Source organism: Neodiprion pinetum, chromosome 4 (assembly GCF_021155775.2).
Source record: "Neodiprion pinetum isolate iyNeoPine1 chromosome 4, iyNeoPine1.2, whole genome shotgun sequence".
In the NCBI taxonomy this organism is placed as follows: domain Eukaryota; kingdom Metazoa; phylum Arthropoda; class Insecta; order Hymenoptera; family Diprionidae; genus Neodiprion; species Neodiprion pinetum.
Window position 1 is genome coordinate 24,096,669 of NC_060235.2, and position 23,348 is coordinate 24,120,016.

General features: G+C 34.2%; 1 protein-coding gene and 1 long non-coding RNA gene across 8 annotated transcripts in view; one reads left to right on the forward strand and one right to left on the reverse strand.

Moving 5' to 3' along the window:
* LOC124218007 (uncharacterized) lies at positions 1–312 on the forward strand. Its single transcript, XR_006882960.2, has 2 exons — positions 1–53; positions 139–312. It is a non-coding gene; the product is annotated as an uncharacterized lncRNA (long non-coding RNA).
* Positions 313–5,671: 5,359 nt separating this feature from the next.
* Positions 5,672–23,348, reverse strand: part of hts (adducin 1-like protein hts) — a 64,958-nt gene continuing 47,281 nt past the window's right edge. For 4 of the 7 annotated variants that reach the window (XM_046624318.2, XM_046624319.2, XM_046624316.1 and 1 more), the window contains 10 exons: positions 21,914–22,027; positions 21,636–21,728; positions 21,330–21,525; positions 21,050–21,187; positions 20,779–20,850; positions 19,674–19,778; positions 18,566–18,643; positions 12,609–12,676; positions 11,878–12,021; positions 5,672–11,511 (listed from right to left, as the gene is read on the reverse strand). In XM_046624318.2, the coding sequence (XP_046480274.1) occupies positions 11,893–12,021; positions 12,609–12,676; positions 18,566–18,643; positions 19,674–19,778; positions 20,779–20,850; positions 21,050–21,187; positions 21,330–21,525; positions 21,636–21,728; positions 21,914–22,027 (993 nt within the window). In that variant the 3' untranslated portion in view covers positions 5,672–11,511; positions 11,878–11,892. The remainder of the gene's footprint in view (positions 11,512–11,877; positions 12,022–12,608; positions 12,677–18,565; positions 18,644–19,673; positions 19,779–20,778; positions 20,851–21,049; positions 21,188–21,329; positions 21,526–21,635; positions 21,729–21,913; positions 22,028–23,348) is intronic. The other 3 variants (XM_046624322.1, XM_046624320.1, XM_046624317.1) reach the window with 2 other exon arrangements.

Below are 23,348 nucleotides of genomic sequence, written 5' to 3' on the forward strand. Positions count from 1 at the left end.
CCTTGATCGTCGACGTGAACGAACATACGCACTCCCCGACAAACATGTTCAAGGTATAGTACGGACAATTTTTAATTAAATTCATTAATTTATTTATTGTACGCCAAGAAGATTTGCAGAAGGCATCGTAAGTTGCAGCCCCTATGTCATTATTGGCCAAGCGAAGGGTACAAAATGTGCATTTTGCAACAAACACGTGTACAGATGAAAAATTATAAATGGTTCGATTGAAGATTCAGGAAGATTCAAATTCAACTACCGAAGTCAATTGGTTTTGAGTGGGAAAATAAAAATTTCTTATTTTGTCTTGTATTTTATTTCTACGTATATTTAACCTATTTTCTTAAGCAAGGTGAACTATGACTAACAACTTTTATTGTCAAGTCTAACGATTTTTGCAAAATTGTTATACGATTGTTATAACGATTTTTGCAATAACTAATTTGTTCATGTATCCTGTACCTCTAATTATAGTACAGTTTTAGATTTAATTGTAAGTATCCGTGCGATTCACTGAATTTCGAAAGTAATAATTATACAAACTGTGTATAAAATATCAACAGCGATTTCAGTAAAACACTCTTGTAATTATGTCGATTTTTGGCAACTTGTAATAATAAACGAAAATTCTTGTAAGTGGAAACAATCTTCAGAAGTACTTTCTACATACACAATTGATCAAATGTTCAATAATAACTATATCTGTGTAGAACTGATGTCACGATTGTTATTACATCAAATACCACCTGATATAACGGATAACATGGAGGGAAGAAGAGCCTAATTCGATTCAGGCCCATTTTCCAGTGATCGGTTCAGTGATAATTGAACTTTAAATCACATAAACCATCGGAACGCAGGAATTGGATACACATACCAAACAATGGCCGAAACCGAATGACGTGGAAATACATTCGAATCGCAAAACCTATATATATAACGAAATCTTTTGATAGAGAATCCCGCAGCATCTAATAAAACAAAAACAAAGGCTTCAATTTTCGTCCAGTTACATTTGTTACACAATATCATCCGTCTTCCCTGTAAAACTGTACAGGCATATGACACAATTGACTAAAAGTACAATGCAACTTTTTTCTCGAAACGACAATTTTCCATTTATACCCGAGTCACATCTAATTCAGTTTCGTACTCCAAGCTATCTGATGTTATACGTAAAAATACGCATTACAGATAGACATACGTGCCATATAACATTCAAAATTTGTCTCCGCTGGATGAATTCATGTATCGATCAGATTATTCTGTCAGGTCACGATGACTAAAATAGCAAGGCCGATTCAAGTCGATTGAGGTAAACAGCTAAAAATTACGAGAATACGTCCAGTCTTTGTGGATTTACGCCATAAAGTTGGTACAGATTAGATTGAATACGTCTACTAATTATACGAGTAAAAGCAGTGCTCCATTGAGAGCATATTAAGAGGACGAGGTATTATACCTTGTGTATAAAAAATATATGTACTCCGCGTTACGTAGACGCGACTGGGAAGTATAAAACATGTGTGCGCGTCTATCTTTTCTCACCGCGTGCATATAAGATTACGATACTGGGTGTGGTGCGTTGTTACGTCGTTGCGGTCCTCCACTCTGCCCCTGACTTACTTTCACTCTCCATCGAGTACCTCAAGTCGGGGCACATGAAGCCCGGGTATTAATGCATTCCATTAAGTGAAATGTAGAGAAGCGTGAGGCACAAGATAGTTCGTCCGAGAAGGATCGATCACCCGACCGCGGTAAGATATCTGCTGCACCGCATCACGGGTTATTCTTCGGTTACGTAGTGGAAAAAATTACGTGAAAGATGTTTGAAACACCCTGTCATTGTTTTAAGCATCTGTCAGAAGTGAAATGCTGTTGGAGATTCGGAGAGAAAAATTACAGAGAACTACGGAACAGTTTCGGTAGTAAGTTGGAAACAGCCGTCAAAATCTATAATTGATGGCAAACTCTTGTAAAAAACAATAGAACATTTTTTTAAATGATCTTGTTTCAATGGAACGTCGAAAGTTATACATTTTCGAATAAATTTAAAACGTCAGTTTTCGAACTTTGAGATTACATTAAGGAGAAAAAATCAAAGGCCCGTTTAGACATCACCTACATATGTTTGGACACAAGATGGTCCGCGTCTTGGGCTTTTTCATCCCTATCTAACGAAGCATGATGGAACTCAGCATTGACTCCCACCCTGCCGGATTCAGCCTCGAAAATTAGTTTTACGATATTTTGTAAACATTTCCAAATTCGGTCTTACAACTAGATTATATTAGTTTTTAAACAAAAAAGAAAATGCTCGTAAATTTATTTTTAAGCTAGAAATCTGGTTTAAGAACTATATGGCTGTTTCATTTCTTGCATTCATCAGAAGTCATGCACCATACCCTCTATTTTTACATTCAAATCAAATACCTCTTCATACCACTCGGTGTTCTAATTTGTTTATTCAAAATTTAGAACGCTTGTGAAACACTGCATAATGTGAGCTTTACGTTTGGCGATGATACCTGCGTCTAAGAAATGGTTGGTGACTTTCTCTAAATTTTGCGTATGGTGAATATAATAGTCAGTTTAGATATATTTGACACATAATATATTCCACTTTTAACGATCCCGTAATGATGGAACCTTATGGACTCGGAATCATTGCAGTAATATAGGTCGTAGGGTCGAGATAAGACTCGAGATAAGATACTCTTCTTGCTTGTTCTCATCTCTTTCATCACGAATTCCATTCACTTTAAACTGGATCGAATTTACTACCGCTGAAGGAATACTTAATATTATTTTCATGAACAACAAAATTTAATTTGCGATCAAACTTTTGTTAAACTCAAAATATTTTGGTCTGGAATTAATTTTTCACGAATTAAAGTGCCTGGGCTGATTGAAATTGAACCTCGAGGTGTTTTGAATACAGCTAGGTGACGTGACCGACTTAATAGTATTCGTGAGAATCGGTTCAATTTATCAATCTTGACTTTAAATTGTTTGTAAAATGACCGTGCCATTATCAGCAAATGCGCTCTGGTCAACTATATAGGGGTGACCAAATATTATACAGATTTTCAATCTATTTATTTTACTATGAGAATGGCTTTGAGATCATATTTTGTGAATTATTCGATTATCAATTCGTATCATAATTTATCGGTCCTATACCTAATCAAAGGGCATTTCCTGACACCTGAACGATAATGTTGCAAATAAATTTCAGTTATACCGGGGTGTGACGAAAAAATAGAATCGAATCTCGTAAATATCTACTCCCAAGTTGATCACGCGTTGAAACCATTTGAAAGATCATAATTAGCTCGTAATATTATTACGATGTTAATGATTCTTAAAAGGCACACCATCCACGATATTCATCAAAACTTTGGTATTATAGTTATCGAGAGAATGAGAAATGAATTCGAGTAAATGTTCATACTTTCACAATAAAATTGTTTGTATTTCCATTTCTTCTACGATCTGTGTCTATAGAATATGCGGATATTTTCTGGAACGTACATGGTATGGAACATAGTAAATTGACGCAAACTTCAACCGTTTTATGAAAGCTTTATTTATAAAATGGTATATTACTAATGACCGCTCTGAACAAATACAAATTACTAATCCAATCTTACTTAATAAGCATTGTAAGATGGGTTAGTTGAACGCACGAGAACTCAATATAACCGGATTAATCATCTTAAAACGTTACATTACTGTCAATTTAAATTCAACTTCTCGTCATTGTAATTTCAGCTGTAAGTCCTTGTTTTTAGAAAAAAACAAACGACTAAGCCCCATTAGATAAATTGATATATCTGCGCAGAAGTTCAGAATAAAATAACTATATCGGTATAGTTTTCTTTTTCTTTTCAATCATAATAACACACCAAATTCTAGTAATAAGTATCTCCATACATCTACGTATAAATTAAATTATAATTAAATTTAAACTGTACCGATGTCTATACTACAAAAATACTTAAACAATAATACCTATCATTGAAAATCATTAGCGACATATTTATACCTATCTACGCTCATCAGCAATAACGATTCAAGTTCAACGGTTTTAGATGAAAATTTATTCGTGATTTACATTAGCAATGTGTACGCGTAATTAATTATATTATCTACGATTCATTTGTAAGTGACCCAAGGTATAAATTCATTGAAAATGAACACACTGTTAATAATAGTTCATTTTTTCAAAATAAAAGTAAACTCAATGTACATCAGTATGCGCGCTAAAACAGAATATCCCAATTTACACTGGCTAAAAGTATAGAAGTAGAAATGCAGATAAAACCGCCCTGTCCGGTAAGTCCGTCAGATTTTAAAAACAACGTGAAATGTTGCTCTGGTTTGCATCTTTGAAATTTCATTGCTACTGAAAACGCTAGAGTTTGGTCTATCCTCAGCCTAGGTCTCACTGAAATATGCTCTAACTGGAACGCGCGCAAACCAATTTTGAGCGTGTCACTTTGGCGGGACTTTAAGTTACCCCGACTCTCATTCTACAGTCAAAAGTTAAGTGCAGCAATGTGTTGCAAATAGTACGGAACAACAAGTATTGATTGAACTCCAACTCAATTATTCCTCTTCAGATTATGGCGTATGTCTTGCGTATATATGTTTGATAAATCGTAGAGTATCCGAATGACCTCCCGAGGCTTCGGCAATTTGTTGCACGCGCAACAAGTAAAATGAAACAAAGTCACTTTCTCAACCCTAATAGTCGCTATCTCATAAGCACACGTGGTGCGGGTCCCAGGTAGAGTGAATTTCAATGCTAGGCTGTATTAATTTGCGATTAATCGATTAACCGAAGGCTTCGATTAATTGTTTTCCTTATTAATAGATTGATCAATTAATCGAAAAAACGATTCATTTGTCAAGGGTTGATTGGTCGATTAATACGAATAACGATTAATTGAAAAAAAAATTAAACGATTTATCCCACAGCCCAAGTTTAGCTTAAAAGTCTATGCGTATCGGCTACGGTATAAGAAGAAAGGTGATGCCACCGGCCCTGGAAATGTGAAACACCATTTGCCAGCTTAGCTTCGCTGTTTGCGAGATATCGTACAGTTCTTACGACAAATAACTGCGTAAGTACCTTTATCGTAAGTTAATCAATTCAATGAACTCTGCATTGACCGAAGTCTCACGATCGCTGTCTCAAGTCATGATTTTCCTTGACTTCCCATAGCAGAATATGCTTATGAATATTTACGTTGATTGATTTTCCAGTAGCCATAACCAGATTGCAGAAACCTTAGGTTTATTTTCTTATGGCTTCTGCATTCTGCGTATAAATTATGGAATTCCGTGTGCTTCGGCTTTTACGCAGCCACCAAATGAATCCGTGAATCTGTGTACAAATCACACTCAACCGAGACTCGCTAAATACTACGTTCGACTTTTTGTCGGAAGTAGCGGTTGTATGTTTAATTTCAAAGCACTGTTTCTATGCACAGAGACAGGCCGTGACGTCACCTTCCTTCTTACACGGTTTACACCGTGGTATCCGGGTTGAAAAAAGGTGCAGTTAAAAAAAAAAAAAAAATAGTAGAAGATTCATGCATCAAAGATAGAACAGCGCAGCTACGTTACGTAAGAGAAAGTATCGAACTGACAAATAGACAGCGAGTGCACCAGAAAGAATATACTTTATTGCGAACATATTCTGTCACCACTCATTCTTACAGCAATTTTTCAAATCGCTAGCTACAATAAATCATAATAGACTCATAGAGACAGGCTGTGCGCCAAGTAATAGGAATTGTCGCCTGGTTAGAAAGAAAGAAGTATCGTCCACGACTTTCTGCCTTCTTTGTATACAAATGTAAATTGTGGTGGGGGGGGATGAAGATCGTTGAAGGGAAGGTTGCACGTATTATCCCCTTACAATTAGAGCATATATTAATGGAGTTAGCTTCGCGTGTACAAAAAATGTAGCGGAGGAATGAGATAGAGAGAGAGAGAGAGAAGTATAATATGTTGGTTACAATCTGTATCTTTCGCCCTGCACTTGATCGGCCGATACGTTTCTTCTTAGTCGATCAAATGCACAGCGAAAGAGACGGAGAAGCCCGAATATATATATATATATATATATTTCTCTTCACTTCGGCGACATTTTTCGCGAGGTCGATGGGATGGGTGGCCTACCTCCAGTAGTATGTGCTATAAAATTACCCGACAGTCGGTATTTGTAAGCCTGTGCTGTCTTTCACTATGCAGTCTATCTCTATAAGTCTATACAATAAATGCTCACATGTGGGTGTGGTAGATGCAGTGTTTTAGTCCCACGGGCGATAATTAATTCATTATTTCAATGTACAATAATTGTCATAAATATTTATGTATATGTATATGCGTGTAAGTATGTTGCCTCGTTACAGGGCAACATTCGTTACTCAATCTTAAATGCTGCCTAGGCCAGTTAATAATTATTTTATTGTGACAAAGCTTATAGAATTTAATTAAATTAAATTGATTAATTCAATTTATTATTTGGACCATTAGAAAAAATAAACTCCCGTCCCAAATTCAACGCTAATTCACTGCCTGATTTTTTGATTATCAAATTCTTTTTTTAAGGTAATGAGTAGATCAACGGAAAATTATAATAACGAACGTTTTTTTTTTTTTTAATCACCTAAATTTTCAAACCCTAAAATTCGTTAATTTTATTTTGAGACTGTATTTGGGACGAGAATGTTATAGCACTTTTTTTTTCTTTGTTTTCATTGTCTTATTATTTTTTATCGGTGTTTTTCTTCGAAGAAATAAAACACTTTGTAATACGTGCTACACGTAATATTTAACGTGTACGAATAAGTAAAACATTGCGAAGCTAATATTGTAAATTTATTAATGTCTCTAATATGTAAATCGATGTTAATATTATTAACTTTTTTCTCATCATTCTCTTATGATAAGTTAAAAGACATCATCATAATAATCGAGCAGTATTTAAAGGCCGCTGCGGGCAGCCTGAGCCTCATGTACATTTAAGTTTATTTACTAAAACATGCCATTCAAATAATAGATAAAAATATCGGGAATTAGAAGTGAAAGAAATATATCAAGGTATGTAGTCAGAATGATTTTTTCATTCCCTCCATTACACAGTTTATGTTCTCTTTCAATATGGGAAGGTAGAAAAAAATTGAAACCAAGACCGGTAGGTTAATCACTCTAAACCGTCTTATTATTGTCTCCAATTTTTGTTAACTTAGAGAAGAAAAGAATAAGATTTCAATATGGATTAAACCGTCGTTTTTTTCCGCAAGTTTATTCTCCCTACATTGGTTGATTTCCAATTGAAATCATTAAAACGACTCGGTTGTGATCCGACTGAAAAAGCCTAATTATACATGTGTATGTTGTATACAAGTGTAATGATGATTTCACTTGATAGTTACAATCATTTCTTCATGCTTTCCAAATTGAAAAAAAACCAAACGACCCAAAGTAAGCGGCGATTACGTGATTATGATATAGTCAAGGTGGTAAGCAGCAACCATCTTTTGAAAAGTAGAATCAAAAGTAAAAACAAAGTATAGTAAGTAAATGTAGAACAGGCACATATTTAACATACGGCAATTACTTTTTTTTTTTACATTAGAATTTTTTCAAAAATTTTAACTAATAATGTGGCAAAAATTTACGTCAAGAAGATTTTTTTGAACTTTAAAAATATACATTATATATTATATTGCATATAATAATGTTAAAAAAAATGAAAATAGGGTAATTATCTCTTCCACTATCTCTTTGTCATTCGCACACACGTTTGCACACTGCTAAATCGTTCTTCCTCTCACAATCGCACCATCTCTCCCTCTTGTATTATTTTCCTGCCCTATCTGCCTAACATATTAAAACTTTATCTCAATATTTAATATAATATAAAGCATGATCGTAGCTAAAATTAAATATCTGTATATTCAATAATATTACTTATACATTATAATACATATGTATGTATGTATGTATATATGTATATATTAAGGTGTTTCATTTGAAAGCAACTTTTTTTTTCAATCTAACCCTAATTATCTTCTAATATGTACGGAAATAATAATCCTTCCCGAATTTTAGCTTCGAATTAAAATTTTTGAAGCTCGCTCATCAATTTTTAAGTTTTCCCATATAAATTGCATAGGAATAGTGCCCATTAAAAAAAAAATAATAATCCCATTTGATTTTTGAAGAGCGTTAAATACTCTACAAGTGTACATTGGATTCATTCCGATATCTTTGAAAGCGTTCAAATGGGAATTATTTTAAGAAAAATGTGCACTTTTCCTATGCAATTCAAATGGGAAAACTTAAAAATCGATCAGCGACTTTTAAAAATTTCAATTCCAAGCTAAAATTCGGGAAGGATTATTATTTCGGTACATACTAAAAGATAATTAGAGTTGCATTGAAAAAAAAAGTTGCTTTCCAATGGTAACACCTTAATATATATGCATATACATATAATATGTATAAACTATTAGAATGATGGATTGCAAATCATGATATAATTCAATAATACAATTACAACATTACATTGCGCGCAGTGCGCGTGAATTCGTGGGAATTTATTTATGCCGTACATGTGCAACAAAGAATATTGTATAACCAAATTATTCCGAACATTTAAAGCTCAAGATTTTTGGTCCTAAACCGGGTGAAAAAAAATTCGTACTCTGCTTTTTTACGGGATTTCCTTTACAGGTGTATTTGAACAATAATTGCGGAAATAAAGTCTTAGAATCAGAAGTCGAGCTACATTCAGGGTCGACTTATATTCGGAACAAAACGGTATCAAGGGTACTCATTTATTTTGAGCACACTCGTAGCAGTGTAGTTGTGTATGTATACGTATGTTTACACCTAAGATTTCCTCAGAAATGAAGTAATTGTTCGTTTTATCATCTAGTATGTATCTCCTGTACAAAGAAAACTTAAGGTACAAGTATTAAATTGTTATTTATTACTTCTTAACGATTAATAAACTGTATAGTTTTCCTCCTTTTAACTTTCAGTTTTTAAATATTGTGTATGTTATTATCATTATAATAATAATTAATAGTATAATGGAAAATAATATATATCATTACAGAGTTGCATGAAAAAAAAAACAACCAAAAACATCAACAGAGTAAAAATAAAAAGCAAACAATTTCATCGTCTCCATCACGTGAATTATGATCGGAATAGAAGCTGCAACCCTACCTGTCAACCGCTAAATTTGCTGCCTTTAACATTAATACAATTTCTTTCTCATTTTCAGAACTGCAGTCCTCTGAATTACAACATTTTATTAAAATTTCAAGCATCGATAATAAGTCAATTAATCGTAAGAACAATCATTCTTATTGAACCAGACACTCAATACTGGACAGAAGACTACAGAATTCTCGTCTCTACTCGGCTTCAGAGATTGTCTCTATCTCGTTCAATTTCTGATAATATCGTTTTCCATACAATTTCTCTTTCATTATATTTTTTGTATTCTCATCGAAATTTTGGTAAACTGTATCATATATACGGTAGTGGTTTGCAATACCTATATTTTTTTTGTGGCTGTTCAACATTTTCAACCAGTTTGTCTCTACCGATGTAAAAGTACACGTTTATGCGATATACGTGAAAATGAATGCGCAAAGTAAAGAATTGACATATTATTTTGATGCCTTTCAGGCTTCGACTAAATTTAAAAGGCAAATGGAATTTTTTACTGAAAAAAAATAAATAAATAAAATTACAACGCGTGAGTACTAGTAAGTTACAAGGGTACGATACTTATGACATTGATAATCACAATAAAGCCATTGATAAAAGCCGAATACATACGACGAATGATAGATAAATAATTTATTCTTCAAGCATCATCGCGATATACCTACGTATACATGTACAATATATGTGGTAAGCTGGTAAGCGAGGTAGACAGGTAGGCAGAGTAACCACATCTGCTATTGTAGCTTTCTCAATGGTTGTTTATTTTATTCGTCAATATTTCCTCATTACTCGAGAAATTAAGAAAAAATTTTGGCAATCAATAAGCTCTCTATCGGTATTGTTACACAACACTCAGCTAGCTTATTGCCAAGCAAATCTTCACTTACATTGAATTACATTGCATTGTCACTGTCGCAGCAACACTCGCTCGTTAACATCGTCCTTTTCTTAGGCTTTCAATATAATGTGCAAAGGTCATAGAAAAAATCAAATGATAAGTTACGCATCTACTGTATTATCTCCACTACGCTATTGTACTACGTTAATTCAATAAGTTTTTCAAATATTGGTGAACCAACTGATTCACAATTTGTATAAATCTTGCTAAAGAGATGTCCGAGATAGTACTTAATAATTCAATAATAAGTGTACAGTTTTGTCAGCTCTCATACCAAATTTGCAGTAGAAGGTACTTTAAAAATTTTTACCGACGAACTATGTTCACGTATGTGAATGTACGAAAGTTGTAAAATACCCAATTAAATCTAAATTTAAATGTATTTTTCGCTTTCGTTTATCTATCTTTTCATTGGTTTGTTATGACATCAACGGTTTCTTTTCTTTTCTTTTTTTTTTTTTTCAAATCAATTTATAAAAGTAAATTATCTGGTATCACATTGTGCAACGTATATTACAAAAAATTTGTAAAGATGATAACACAACTTGGTTGCAACATATTAATCCTTCTCCATAAAAGATTCAGTTTTTATTGATGATTTAATTTATCTACCAGAAAAGTTGAATCCGTTTACGCAGAGCGTCTTCTTGGATCACAAAATTGTTGGATTGATAGAAAAAAAAAAACAAAAATTAAAAAGAATAAAATAATGTTTCTATGAGTGTATAAAGTCTGCACTACTAATTATTTCTGAAGATAACGACGGATATACATATCAAACTTTGGAGTTTGGGAATTGAAATTTCATTTTGGCAATGGATGGTGTTACTGACGTTTGTGAGTTCATATAAAATCTATATTCACTTAATTTTCATGTCTGCTGGGATTTGGCTATATCGTGAAATACGTGAAAGGCAAATTGTAAGTTATCTTTGTATTTAAAGGGTCATATGTATATTGTGTCATTATTACATAGCTAATTAAGGTGAGATAAAAAGAAAAAAAAAGTTGACCATAGATTAATATCGAGTGCAACACTTATAACAAATAAAAGGTAAAAACATTAACAATATAATATAGTATAATATAGTTTTTCTTAAAAGTCGACGTAATATTGTGATGGCAGTCTTGAGTCCTGGAAAGATGATGTGATTGTTGCTTGGTTGCTTGCAGGTGGTATAAGGCATTCGTAAAATTTTTTTTTTTTGTTCATAATTCATTATTTATTCGTTTATTCAACATTTTGTTGGTTTGCAGTTTTTTTTTCTTTTCGAACCTTAATAATTCAGCTTCGACCTTGGGTAAGATTTTTCTTTATATCTATAATTAAATTTCTGTTCTGGCAGTGTCTGTAAGGAAACGAATAAAACAATTTCAAAGGTCAATGTATGTGCATACTAAATCCATCTTATTCAATATGAACTTAACAATTGTTACGGATTGTGGCAGAACTATAAAAACTAATCTATATCCGGCAACTATTGCAAAATAAACAGCAGTTCGGCTCTTTTCTTCGTATCTATTCTAGACATTGTAGTCTAAAGTTGCAAGAAAATTCATCATAATTCAATTTTTTCATGTTCAGTAAAAGTTACACGATATCTAAGATGAATAATTTGGGTGCGGAACCATGTGCATGCCCTTTCCAGTTGTTTAAAATGGTTTACTGATAAATCTATAAATTTATTATGTAGAAATTGAAAACTTCGGCATACCTCAGATTTAACTACCTACGCCTCGACAGACTTCTTCTTTTCCTTCTTTTTCTTAAGGAAAGATGGCGTCCTCAGTCCCTTCTTCTTCTTCTTCTCTTTTTTGGGGGACTCCTCGCTAACGCTCACATCCTGCGACATGGAACCCTTAACACGGAAGGTCCCAGTGGTAACCATAAGCCAACATGCTCATGCATTATACTATGTATGTTTAATTAAATAGTATCTCCAACGTTCTCCTAGGTAATCATGCAAGCTGCGCATACAGCAAACTAGGCTGCTATACGCTATATGAGTTATTTACCAAATATCTTCTGAGAAAAAATTATAAACTTAAAAATCGTGCTTATTTGATCTCTCTCGTACTTATACATCAATGATAAATTTTTCGTAACATGAAATTTTCGAAACTCGTAACAAAGTACATGCCTCTAAATATTTTGAAAGGTTCTGCAACTTTCAAAGTTCGTATCTAATGTACGTAAGAAGATTGTTACTATCTACCAACAACTTACATAATTATATTTATTTCAGTTCTTGTATTGGCCGAAAATTCATATGACTTCAATTTATATAAAATTTTCAGTTTTCAAAATACACGTATCCCCTCGAAATATATTTACTTGCTCAATATCGAAGGATGAGAAGAAAAAAAAAAAAATTTTGTTTCGATATCTTGAAACCCAATGATACATATAAATAAGTAATTATTATATAAACTGAAATAAACGAACCTCTTTGCTGCTTTGGGAGAAGGTACTGTGATGTGCGTCGGAATGGTCGCCATTCACTGTGTTTTCTCCTGTAACACAAAATCTTGATAAGTATTTTTGACATATTGATGTAGCAAAATTAATCCAGAACCAGAATGTTTTATTTCACATTAATAAAAGCGCCATTATTGACAGATATTTGGCAACAGTTGTAGAAAAGTTGAATTTAAACGATGAAAAACTATCTGAAAAGCTGGTATATTGCAAAGATAACAGAAAAACAATACCTTACCTGCGACAGATAAAAAAAAGACACAAACTTGTGCATCAAGTTAGTAGCAGGGGAATGCCGATCCAAACTTCTTCAGAGGATTGTTTACACGGATTAAAGCAAGTCACGTTTGTACATACATATATTATATACAACAACAACAAGTCGAGCCAATAGGATGCAGAAGAAAAGAACTTTGTTATATTATATACATGCCTGTTGCCGTTACCATTTATATCGATAGATGCCTTGAGGATTTCGAGTCTTGCCAACACCGGTGAAGTAGAAAATTAATAGTAATCGCATACTTAAGTGAAATTCATACTGGTGGTTACAAAAAGGAATGCTGTTAAGAATTATTGCACACTTATAATTAAATTAATGATAATAATAATAATAAAGCCGATATGGATTGAAATGTGCGACTCTTTCTTCCACGGTAATTGATCAATAAATGAGATATATGTATTTGTATGAATGCGTAAATAGAATATCATTTATTTGCATAAAATAATGAAGAATAAAGGGAAACAGTAACAATAAGCAACATGTACACCGGTCTGATATATCAATCAAGTAATTGAGTAAATAAAACGTAATGATAATGTTTTTTATGGATTGAGAAGTGAAACAGAAGTCAATTGCCTCAACTGAAATGCATGTAATTAAAAAAATAAATCTTGAAAAGTGAACAAAAAAAAATCGCTTCAACTGAAATGTGCGTAATTAAAAAAAATAAGTTCGTTATAATCTGATTGAAAAAGAGAAAGAAAAGAGAAGAAACAAAACAAAAAATAAACAACTGCCATTACGTTTTTACAGTGTTTGTAATTTGACTATATCGTCAGCTTAGTATTAATAAACCTAATTTGATTGAAGTTAACCAGTTTTAACTAAAAGACGATGTCAATGTATTACTAGTAGTGTGAAGAAAGTCCTTGGATAACTAGTTATAATGCTGTTATCGCAGTTGTACGAAGTATTATAATGAAGTGTAATTGTTATGTAAGCCACTCCGTTATAAAGTTAATAATTAGTTCTCAAGTTTATATAAAATATGCTATATAAAATTAAAAATTAAAAACAACCATATTACACGAATTAGACTTTGAATCAGAAGTAACAAATTCTCGAGTTTCTAAATCTTATCACAATGCATGCATCGACTTCTTAAATTAGTTTCGTAAACGTAATCAGCCTCATTTGTTACTATTTGTACTTTACAAGAATGGACGTTTGATACAGAAATTGGCTGTATTCCTCAATAATAAATTGTAAATCTCAATACAAGTCAACACTTTACAAATGTATAGGTTGAAAACGGAATCGCATTATTCAATGAAACATCATGGGATTCTTATTCAATGCTTCGGAGAATCAGGTACCGAATTAAGTATATCAGTGAGATTAATTTGGGAAACGACTTTGTACAAAGTGGTATCCTCGTATCTAGGCGGTAGATCAAGGGGAGCCGAGACATCGACATCTGCATCTATGCCAGTACAAAACTTTTCGCACTCTTCTGACACGCACGTACAATGAACCCGCATTTCGAGCATAGTTTCATGATTGACATCAAGAGCCTCTTCCAGGAGCATGAACTCTCTAGTGTCGTAAGAATATACCATGCAATCTTGCGGTAACGTTTCTACACAGTTCTGATCTTCGCCCTTATTTGCATCTAGTTTGTCCTCATCTACGTGTCCAGTTTCTGGCAGTTTAATGCCTAATACTTCACTAGATACATCTGCCATATTTGTGGTTGTGTCAAAATAATGATCTTCGTTCAATAAGAGCGCTTCAGAGGACGAGGAAGAAGAGTTACGATTCATCGACACCCGTAGACGAGTTTCGTCCATGTTGGTTGATATATCCGCACTGTACGTGAGGTCTATAAACTTCCCAGAACATTTATGCTCATCGCTTTCAATGGAGCTGATCGTATCCAGGCTGTTTGTACTTGAATCTGACAAAGTGTAGGTTCTATCTAGGTTTTCTTCAATTTTTTCTGTTTCACATTGCATTGCCAAACTCATGTTAGAATTTTTTTCAAGGTTTGGGCTGCTTTCTGTCGTGTTTTGGAGAGATTGAAACATAGTCGAGTGGCTATCGTCTCTGCAGGAATAGTAATCGAATGTATTTGCAGACTCCAAACTCACGACAGAAGGATTGGGCGACGTCATCTGCGTTTTATTCACACTTGATGTGTTGGCATACTCGTTAAACAATTCAGCAATCGCCATTTCAGAGTCTAAAAAATAGTCAACACAGTCAACTTGTTTTTCAGTTTTAACTGTCACTTCTCTATTGAACGAATTTTCAAGAGCTTCATTATTTACCTCTTCAAATATCGGTGCTAGTTGTTCAGGTAACATGAAATCTAGTGCGTTATCTTGTGATCGATAGAAAGTGTTTGAAAATGAAACAGTGTCTTTTCGTGTCTCATGTCGCTTAATTTCAAAATTTAGCAGAATTTCTTCTGTGGCACGACTATGTTTAGGTACAGAACAAAACTCCAATATCGCTTCACCCAAAGTATCGTTATCTGTTATATCAGAGTCCGTACTTTCTAGCAAAGATGCACCATCTGCGGAAGTGTCACAATAGTTTGAATGATTCTGATCATCGATAGGTTGGTATTGTTTAAATCTTAAAAATGAACATTCGTCACAATCTAACGGTGAGGGACACGATTTATAGCCACAACATAATCCCTCGTCAATTGTTCCCTCTAATTTCATCAATTCCGACTTGTTATTGTCAGTGTCAGTCACACCCTTGTTTACGTCAGACGTTAAATTTGTCCGATAATTTGATAAAGTAAAACTTTCCAATGTTATAAAAAGGCGTTCATCTTCGTTACTCTTGTGATAGTCGGACACATCAACCATATCTTCATTCTTTCTACCTGTGAATGATTCATTAGACGAGCTGCATACTCCTCGAAAACTTTGATCTTTCTTAGTTTCTACGTCCCTTGGATCGACTGTCTCAACTCCGTTGACCGAAGAGAATTGCTCAACCACATTCCATTCATTTTTGTCACATGTAGTACTGATTGGAGTTGATTCTTTGAAGAATACTATATCCTCGTCAATTTGAGATGAAAGATCGTTGTTACTTTCCTCAGTTTGGTATTTAATATTGTGTTGCATTTCTTTAAGCTCGGTGTTTGTGGACTCTTTAACTTTCTTCAGATCATAGGAATTAAGAGAAGAATTTGAAAAAGAATTGGTGGATTCGAACACATCTATAACATGATGAATTATTTCATCGATAATAATGATGCTATCATTATCATTTTGCTCGCAAAAATCTACCTCCTCTGTATCGCCATAGCATGGCAAGTTAGCTATCAAAGTGTTTGCCATATTTTTAGCTATGCTAAGAGCCCGCAACTTATCCTGAACAACGGCGGACACAATGTTCTTATTGAGATTTGCATCGAGTTTCAAGCATGATATATCGTACAATATCTCATCTATCACATTAGAAGCTTGAGTATATATTTCAATGTCTCCCAGCTCAGCAATTATTTGGTTTGCGACTGTTTTCATGTCATGATTGAACGATTCTCCATCTGTTTCTCTTAGCTCGCATACAGTCGAGTATGGCAACTCCAAAATATCAGACCCTTGATTGGAGATATCGTCACACTCATCAGAGCTTTCCGAGGAATTATCAGATAACTCGATAGCCTGGTTTAGATCGCAGCATTTATCATCTTTCTTTGCTTCGTTAAGTAAGTCAACCCAAAAATAGTCAGATTCGTTATCGCAAGCACTGTCATCTGTATTACAGCTATCGAGACGTTGAAACTTTGTACCATCGAAGCTCCCATCGAGCAAATCCACAGGCTCATGTTTGGTTTCTACGCATTCCGCATCTGTATCCGTGGCGTTTGTAGGCGTGAGGCTGTATATCAGACTCATGCTTGTTGAATCCAAGTTGTATTTGGAAGATATATTGCTCTCAGGCAGCATAGCCAGCAACATTTTTGTCGGTGTTAAGTCAGTCTTCACGCTGTTTACTAGTTCCGTTAAGCTGTCCATTCTACAGTAATTAGAAAAACGAGGTGGAGTCGAAGCATTGCTCTTTCGTATTATTAATGGCGACAATTTTGTAGTCCCATCTGGAAATCTGGAAAGATCTTCTGGTTCGGAAAATGAATTTTCTGGATTTTGACAAAGTGCGTTTTCCTCTGTAAAACTTGGGGATTTATCTTGTGTGTCGAGCAATTCTTGATTACTGGCCTCACTCGTCAGAAAAACACTTCCTACACAGTCTATATTTTGTTCATTGACTGCTACTCCAGTATTTACTTCAAATAAATTTGAATTATAATCAACAAACGGACCATGCCCCACAATTTCGTGATCATTATCGAGATGCTCATCTGACACAGCACATAAATTACCATTTTCGTCGGACTGACTTACCAAGTCCTGGTTTTTGATGTGTTTTGTCAGACTTTCTTTATGCCTGGAATCTGATTTTTCAGATTGTTCAACATCAGTCCCTTTGCAGAGAGTGTGAAGATCGTTAATGTTTTTTAGAATAGCGCCCACAATCAAAGGTTTGTGCGATTCATCTCTGGTTTGACGAAAAACTGTTTCGCAGTCATTACTATCGCCTGCTACGGAAGTTGTCTCTTCTAATATGTCCGTAGCAATGCGTACACGTTCAACTGAATTTGTCTCGGCTCTTCCCCTTAACGATGAATTCCTCACAACCACGTCGACAGAGGTGTTACTCCCTGTTTCTGGTGTAGCCGCACTACAACTTAGATTTACGATTTCTTTCACATTTCCACCAGAGTTTGGCTCACTATCTGTATTACTCATATTTTGTTCCCTAGCTTCTCTATTCTTTACTTGCATCGAGAAATCGAGCGGCACCGACTGCTCAGTGCTAACATTCAACAACTCGCAGACTTTAGCTGATTGCGTTTTCTTTAGTGTATAACTAAGGCTGACAACTTCATTTTCATTATAGGGTGTTACAATTTTATCAGTGACAAGTGTGGGTGTAGCGGTAGGAGAATAATTGTTGAAGAAAGCCCGTCTCAAAGCAAGGTAGGGTTTAGGCTTAGGTGGCACCAACGGCGGTTGTTTAATCCTAATTTTAGTGCGCTCTAACTCGGCAGTTTTAGTCTTAGTCGAGTGCACTATTTCAGTGATCAGTGGGGTCATGCGGGGTGCAACAGTTGTGCTTCTAGCAACTTCTAGCTGGATTGTGTCGTATGGTTCAGTTGGCCAGCCGTAGCTGTGACCGCTGCTGATGCTGCTGCAGTTGCTCGACTGACAATCTGTAACCATTGTCCAAACACAACTCAGCTCTTATTCTCTATCCAATATTAGTCCGTCATTTCTTAGCCTTTTCTTATAACTCAAAATATTTTATTCACACCGATTGGAATAGAGGCGTAAAATTAAAAGGAAAACATTTTATTTTGTAGTTAGGTAGATATTGTGATTTTCAGAATAATTAATTGCTAGTCGACAAAACAGTATTAAGCAGTGTGCACAAGTAGTTATGACATAGAAATACGTGAGATAGAACAGTTACATTTAATACTAACAATTCACATGTTAAGCAAGCAACATTTTCAGTCGAGACATAAGCATGCTGTTGAAAATATGTACAGAAATATACGTTGCCCGTGTTAATCAGAACAGATTTCAACACTTTAGAAAAAGGTACCTACCTCGCCTGTTGAGATCATTTCGTGGTTCGCTTACTGCAGAGCGTCGCATCTCGTTAAGGAACTCTGTCGTTGCGTCCACTGCCGTTCCAAAATAAGACAACACATGCGATTTAAAAAATTTGAACAGTTCGACAAACTATCATTTTAAATAACTATTTGTGATTTGGAACTTAACTATCCGCCAAGTAAAGCTCCACCACTCTCTATTTCAAAAAACCCGTACTTATAAATCAAAATTACATACTTCTACTAACCCATAATTTGTACCACTATAATCATTTTTAATATCATGCATCACGAATTTTCCACTTTGTTATACTAGAGGTATTTTAAATGAGTCGCCTATTTGTCAGCTGATTAGTGCCAAAGTTTTGAATTTCAAATTACATTGCCATAAAATTACCTAGTACTTTCACGTTACATCAGAATAATATTCAAAACTCTATCTAGCATGTTTAGTCATTCAGTAAATGAGTGATTGCATTTTGTATTGACAATTGACTTTGAAATATTATTTATGACAAGGTCACCATAGAGGGCAATATAGGCTCAGCTTCAAAGTATTTTGATATTGGTTTCACAGATCTGGGTAATTGAGATCCTTAGACAAACTGTTCAGATGCAAACAATGCTATCTATAGTATATCTACAGTACATCTGAGTACTACAAGGTATTACCTATGCCCTGATACTAGCAAAAAATGCTTCTTCAAAACATACTTATGCAAGTCCAAGCAGTATTGGGCACTACTCGTTCCTTTTTGCAATCAATTACATTGAAATTACTAACTGACTGTAAGTAGTTTTATTTAATTGTTATTACAAACGTAATTAGTATCGGTTTCTCTTTAAATTACAAACTACAAATGTAACTAGCATCAGTCTTTCTTGTAATTACCATAAATTACAATTGTAATTAGTAATGTTTTTTTTTCAATTTCAAAATTCGGACTATAACTGTTAATTTTCTTTTATATTAAAAATTATATTAGTAACTTTTAACTCGGAATAATTGTAATTAGAATGTAATTATTTCCAAAAACGCCCAAGACTAGGTTTCATATTAATTCATGACAAACTTTTGTGCTAAATACGTATTTCAAATTACCTGGAGGTTTCTGCTGGATAATAGATAGAGATTGTTGTTCTACTTGCTGAATTTGTGCCTGTTGAACCAAAGGAGAATCCGCGACAACGGTAGCTGCTGTTGGTTCTGTGTCACAAACCATCACATGCTCATGCACTAAAGTACTTCATGCAGATAATAGGTAATTACGATAGAAACAATGTCATCCTATTCGTGATAACAAGTACCTACTAGTACTAATACTTTCCTTACAAAGATTTACCATGACTCTACGATGACATTGACCCTTAGAAAACAATTGCTCTACGCATTTTTGTCACTATTGGAATAATAATTAAAATATTACTGTAGTGGATTAACCTACTTCCTTATTTGCTACTGATACTCTACCATCACAATAAACGTGAATATTACAAGCTACTAGAGCCTCAAAATTTACAGCCGAAGAGCAGTGATAATTTTTCGTAAAGATTGTATTACTATAAAATTCAATAAACCTTAGCAATATACGGTTGGAAATTTTTTGGGACAAAAACACTTGAAATACGCTACTTGCTAAATAAGTGACAAAAGTCATATGGAAAATTATACCGTTAAATTTTCACGCAATTTATCAAATTTTAAATGGCATGTGTTAAGTGAGCGCTTAATCTAATATATCGAGGAACATGCACTTGCATAGATTTTGCTTATAGGGCATTCTATGTCAAATGTAACAGCCGATTTCCTCGACTCCTTTAGATGTTTTAGCCCCTTTGCATAATTCAAATATGCACTCCAACGATCACGTTGAGTTCTCAGGTTTGATAAATCAAGGGTTTTCTCGTAATACACATCTGAAAAGTTGGATTTCAGTAACTCATCGATTTTTCAGATTATTGTATCTTAATACCTGGGTAGCGTATAAAAAAGTTCACATAATCGAGTTTCGCAGTTTCGTAGATTCAGAGAAAATATTTCAGTTTTCAGTTACATTTTACAAAGAATACCCTGTATGTGAATGAATATTGTCACTTACTTTTGTCTGAAAACGATTCCACGCGAGAATCATTTTAAAACACGCTATAGTCTATATGCTACACTACTTTTATATAGATTATAAGAATAATTGTTTTCTTTAACTCACCATCACTGAGTACAACCTCGGGCTGACTTGGCGCAGGTACTTGCTTCGTTTCTATTCGTAATACTCGTGGTTCTGTATGAGAAAAATACCGATAAATATGGAGTGACAAGTGTTTCAGTATAATCAATAGACATTGATAATCTTAGACAATTTTGTCGATACGACGTGAATCTTAGCCTTCTACTGACATTGAATTAAATATGGACGTTTAATCACTTTTAATGAATGATTTTAGTTCCTAGTGAAATAACTGAAATTGTCAATGCCTCACCATCTCTGCTTTCCTCCTCTGTCTCTGACGTTACAGAGACAGGTGATTGGATTGGGCTTTTGGCAGTGCTGGATTCATGGGTGGCACGGCTTACATTGAAAGACGACAAAGCTTCAGATTCAGATTGCGATTCGTCATCTATAATGAAGAGTAATTAAAGAAATAGAAAGAGTCACTAATAAGAAGAAAGATGAACAAATACGGAAAAAAAGTAAATAAAAAAATACGGAGAGCTCTATTTGCAAGCAACAAATTAATATTTTTTGGCCTTTATACTAACAAGGATCTCCCTTCTGTTTGCGCTCCACATCCTTTTTGTATTGATCAAGTTCTTGGTCCGTTATAGCATCAAACGGATTCTTCGCGTACGGAGTTTTGTACACCATTGCATTATGCTGGAATCCTCTCTGAATGATACCCTTGCTAGCTGCTCCAACCAACACAACTTGTTCGCCAGTCGCACTGATTGTAGCATCCTTTGAGAATAAAATTTTGGAATTATAATTAAACAGCTTGTTTCAATTTCATAGAACTGATAACAAAGTAGATTCTATTAAGGAGACCTGGCATTGATCCGAACGCTTACCTGCATTTTTTTGGCTTCGTCCCAAGTTACTCCTTCAAGTATGTGCGATTGCGGACCAGCAGATATTTTGTCTGCCCGACGATAATCTTTAATCTGCACGGAATTTGTCGTCATTATAACAAAAAATTGAGCCTGTACTTAAATTCTCGTAAATAATTACAATTCAGTCATCATAACTGTGCTGTTCAGACGCACAACAGTAATCAAGAAATTCAAAAACTAGTAGGCTTTGCTTTGCGTTCTGGTCAATGATGAATAATAAAAATGTTACTACTTACCTGTTGTTGAAGCTGCTTGAATTCCTTGGGATTCGTATTTTTGGGTACAAATTGTAGAGCACTTTCGATCTTGACAGGGGTACTGCTATGTGTTGGCGAGCCATCCGTCACCCACTGCACACAAAACCAGAATGTTAGGAGACCCTCAAAATTTTTATTCACTCAAACGTAGCTAAATTGTAAAAAAAATAAATAAATAAACAATAATAAACCCTCGCAATAAATGTGTGCCTGTTTCCACTTTCTTCTATAGTAAATAAGAAGTCGATAATGTGTTTCAACAGTATTCGAAGGAACATAAAGATTTTTAGCTAAAACTGAGAATTGCAAAAAGCTATGAGATTTAGTATTGGTAAAAGATAAAAATAGAAATAATTCACAAATAAAGTTTTTCAAAATTATAATTACTATATATTTTGTGATAAAATGATGAAAAATTGATAATCGAAGGGCGACTAAATCTGGTTTTGTTATTGCAGTGGATGCAGAGCGGGGCCCGCGTCAAATACGAAGATCACAGGCACACATTCATACTGAGTTGTGTACAATTAGCTATTCGTGTGTATGGATTTGCTTATATAATACGACAATCTATACTTATAAAATAGATAGTGACATTGAGAAAAAAAAATCAAAATATGTACACAGAACCAGAACAGAATAAGCTTTGCTGCGATTAAAATGTAGAACGAATGAGAACAGGGCGAGTTCACGTATTACAAAGAAACTGAATTTCATACGGAATATGGAATATACATATATATATACCTATACATGTAGATGTAACAAAATTGAGTATTCACCACGTATTAGTCACATTTACTTTGCTTTTTAGTAAGGAAACATTATTTGAACAAAGAGCGAACAAAAAGATCAAATACTTATGTATGCAGAATGATGTGCAAACCATATCACTTATAAAACGACAGTTTTTACCACTTGAAAACTGTAAATTCTCTAATTTGTAAGTGATTTTCAAATTGATAACCAAATATTCCCAAACAAAATTGTTTGATATTAGTCCAATAGTAGTTTGTAGATAGATGTGCTTAAGAACATCACATATCTCATGATACCACAGTGCGACGTTGAATGAAAAAAAGAAAATCAATTTTGTAAGAAGCTAGTCCCGCATCATGCGTGAAACATAAGCAAAGAAATGTATAATCTCAGATAATACTTGACCATGCAAGAAAAAGTATTAAATAAACAAGCCAAAGAATATTTGAGTCCCTTTTTAGATAGGTGAAAGCCAAGGGTATTAGTTATATCTATAACTAAAATCGATATTCGTAGCGAGTCCTTATTCTCGATACTGTCTCAAAAGGCATATCAGAAGTGGTTGGGGGTAAAAATGTAGAAAGATTAGAAAATAAAAGGATCACAATATCGAATTTTCAAAAATGCGCAGATGTGTTTCATGAAATGTTTAAAG